The 3,637-nt window shown below is 68.2% G+C and overlaps 1 protein-coding gene across 1 annotated transcript; it reads right to left on the minus strand.

Moving 5' to 3' along the window:
• LOC123374550 (collagen alpha-1(I) chain-like) lies at positions 1 to 2,400 on the minus strand. The gene has a single exon (XM_045024618.1). It carries the CDS (start codon positions 2,398 to 2,400, stop codon positions 1 to 3), a length of 2,400 nt encoding a protein of 799 aa, XP_044880553.1.
• Between the last annotated feature and the right edge of the window lie 1,237 nt (positions 2,401 to 3,637).

The raw sequence follows: 3,637 nt of genomic DNA on the forward strand, positions 1-3,637 counted from the left end.
CTAGCGCCTCCTGCTGACGGTCCCATGACGTTCCGCCTCGTCTCGGCGCTCAGCCGGCAGCCATGTTCGGTCCCACCGCTCCTGGGGCACCAAAGTCCAGCAAAACAACCGTCTGGTCCCTCCGTCTGGTCTGCCCCCCCCATCTGGGCCCAGTGGTCGATACTCCCCCTCTCGCAGGGCTCCCTCCGGTCCATACCCTCCTCTCGCAGGGCTCCCTCCGGTCCATATCCCCCTCTCGCAGGGCTCCCTCCGGTCCATATCCCGCTCCCGCAGGGCTCCCTCCGGTCCATATCCCGCTCTCGCAGGGCTCCCTCCGGTCCATATCCCCCTCTCGCAGGGCTCCCTCCGGTCCATACCCTCCTCTCGCAGGGCTCCCTCCGGTCCATATCCCCCTCTCGCAGGGCTCCCTCCGGTCCATATCCCCCTCTTGCAGGGCTCCCTCCGGTCCATACCCTCCTCTCGCAGGGCTCCCTCCGGTCCATACCCTCCTCTCGCAGGGCTCCCTCCGGTCCATATCCCGCTCTCGCAGGATCCCTCCGGTCCATATCCCGCTGTCGCAGGGCTCCCTCCGGTCCATATCCCCCTCTCGCAGGGCTCCCTCCGGTCCATATCCCGCTCCCGCAGGGCTCCCTCCGGTCCATATCCCGCTCTCGCAGGGCTCCCTCCGGTCCATATCCCCCTCTCGCAGGGCTCCCTCCGGTCCATATCCCGCTCTCGCAGGGCTCCCTCCGGTCCATATCCCGCTCTCGCAGGGCTCCCTCCGGTCCATACCCCCCTCTCGCAGGGCTCCCTCCGGTCCATATCCCCCTCTCGCAGGGCTCCCACCAGTCCATACCCTCCTCTCGCAGGGCTCCCTCCAGTCCATATCCCCCTCTCGCAGGGCTCCCTCCGGTCCATATCCCGCTCCCGCAGGGCTCCCTCTGGTCCATATCCTGCTCTTGCAGGGCTCCCTCCAGTCCATATCCCGCTCCCGCAGGGCTCCCTCCGGTCCATATCCCGCTTTCGCAGGGCTCCCTCCGGTCCATATCCCCCTCTCGCAGGGCTCCCTCGGGTCCATACCCTCCTCTCGCAGGGCTCCCTCCGGTCCATATCCCGCTCCCGCAGGGCTCCCTCCGGTCCATATCCTGCTCTTGCAGGGCTCCCTCCAGTCCATATCCCGCTCCCGCAGGGCTCCCTCCGGTCCATATCCCCCTCTCGCAGGGCTCCCTCCGGTCCATATCCCCCTCTCGCAGGGCTCCCTCCAGTCCATATCCCGCTTTCGCAGGGCTCCCTCCGGTCCATATCCCGCTCCCGCAGGGCTCCCTCTGGTCCATATCCTGCTCTTGCAGGGCTCCCTCCAGTCCATATCCCGCTCCCGCAGGGCTCCCTCCGGTCCATATCCCCCTCTCGCAGGGCTCCCTCCGGTCCATATCCCCCTCTCGCAGGGCTCCCTCCAGTCCATATCCCGCTTTCGCAGGGCTCCCTCCGGTCCATATCCCCCTCTCGCAGGGCTCCCTCTGGTCCATACCCTCCTCTCGCAGGGCTCCCTCCGGTCCATATCCCGCTCCCGCAGGGCTCCCTCCGGTCCATATCCCGCTCTTGCAGGGCTCCCTCCAGTCCATATCCCGCTCCCGCAGGGCTCCCTCCGGTCCATATCCCCCTCTCGCAGGGCTCCCTCCGGTCCATATCCCCCTCTCGCAGGGCTCCCTCCAGTCCATATCCCGCTTTCGCAGGGCTCCCTCCGGTCCATATCCCCCTCTCGCAGGGCTCCCTCTGGTCCATACCCTCCTCTCGCAGGGCTCCCTCCGGTCCATATCCCGCTCCCGCAGGGCTCCCTCTGGTCCATACCCTCCTCTCGCAGGGCTCCCTCCGGTCCATATCCCGCTCTCGCAGGATCCCTCCGGTCCATATCCCGCTTTCGCAGGGCTCCCTCCGGTCCATATCCCACTCTCGCAGGGCTCCCTCTGGTCCATACCCCCCTCTCGCAGGGCTCCCTCCGGTCCATACCCTCCTCTCGCAGGGCTCCCTCCGGTCCATATCCCCCTCTCGCAGGGCTCCCTCTGGTCCATACCCCCCTCTCGCAGGGCTCCCTCCGGTCCATATCCCGCTTTCGCAGGGCTCCCTCCGGTCCATATCCTGCTCTCGCAGGGCTCCCTCAGGTCCATACCCCCCTCTCGCAGGGCTCCCTCCGGTCCATATCCCGCTCTCGCAGGGCTCCCTCCAGTCCATATCCCGCTTTCGCAGGGCTCCCTCCGGTCCATATCCTGCTCTCGCAGGGCTCCCTCCAGTCCATATCCCGCTTTCGCAGGGCTCCCTCCGGTCCATATCCTGCTCTCGCAGGGCTCCCACCGGTCCATATCCTGCTCTCACAGGGCTCCCATCAGTCCACACCCTCCTCTCGCAGGGCTCCCACTGGTCCATATCCTGCTCTCACAGGGCTCCCACCAGTCCATACCCTCCTGTCTCAGGGCTCCCACCAGTCCATACCCTCCTCTCGCAGGGCTCCCTCCGGTCCATATCCTGCTCTCGCAGGGCTCCCTCCGGTCCATATCCCCTTCTCAGGAGCTTCACGCCACCTTCCCTGGGACAGGTAGGGGAGCCCGGCCTGGCCTCTGCGCTGATTCCAGTCCAGGGTAATTCACCTGACTCCTCGCTGCCACCTCCCTGGGCGTCCTCCTCACCTGGGCAGATGCTCTGGTCCCTCCCAGCAGCCCCTTGTGCTCCACACAGCCCCTCCCCAGCGTGGGGTTTTCTCACTCAGGCCTGGCCACCCAGGGGCAAGCGGCGGGGGGGGGGATAACTGAGGGCTCAGGCCCCTTGCAGCGCTTTGCCCCCGTGCGGCGTAGACACCCCACTGCAGGGACGCGTATTGGAAGCTGAGCGCCGAGCTGGGGTCAGTCTGGCTGGGGGGGGGCAGCCCCCCCGCCCAGCGCCTGCTCCCGGAATACAGCACCCAGTGCCGGGGGCCTCGTTTGAACCGGGATGCTGGGAAGCTGGCGCGGCTGCCGCGACGCCCAGGGCTGGGCCCGCTGCCCGCCCGCGAGCCGTGTGACCCGCGCAGGCTGCGAGCTCAGCGAAGGGAGGCGGGGGGTGCAGGGATCACAGCGGGTACGGACCTGGGCCAGCGGGGAGCAAACACGGGCACTGACGAGCCGCTAGTGGGAAGGGCAGCGGGCCCTGGCGGGGCTGAGCAGGACTCAGGCCCCTGGTTCCTGCAGTGAAACCACTGGGCCAAGCCGCCCAGGGAGCTCTGCAGCAGAGGCCTTAGCCAAGCTCAGGGGTACTGGGCTGGGGGCCGGGCCGGCACCGTCCCCGGCAGGCGCTCAGAGCGGGTGCACTCGTGGGCCGTGCCAGACTTACACCGCCCCAGAGCCCTTAGCCCCCACACACTCCAATCCCCTGCCCCATCCTGGAGCCCCCTCCTGCACCCAAACCCCTCATTCCTGGCCCCAGCCCAGAGCCCGGTCCCCCTACCTCACCCTGACCCCCACCTCAGCCCAGAGCCCGCTCCCACACGCCAAACCCCTTGGCCCCCCACCCCGGAGCCCCCTCCTGCACCCAAACCCCTCATTCCTGGCCCCACCCCAGAGCCCGGTCCCCCTACCTCACCCTGACCCCCGCCTCAGCCCAGAGCCCGCTCCCACACGCCAAACCCCTT

Source organism: Mauremys mutica, chromosome 7, assembly GCF_020497125.1.
Source record: "Mauremys mutica isolate MM-2020 ecotype Southern chromosome 7, ASM2049712v1, whole genome shotgun sequence".
NCBI lineage: Eukaryota > Metazoa > Chordata > Testudines > Geoemydidae > Mauremys > Mauremys mutica.

What these genes read in the sequence shown, in the direction of transcription:
- LOC123374550 (XM_045024618.1), bottom strand. Translation starts at nt 2,400, where the DNA reads ATGGACCAGTGGGAGCCCTGCGAGAGGAGGGTGTGGACTGATGGGAGC.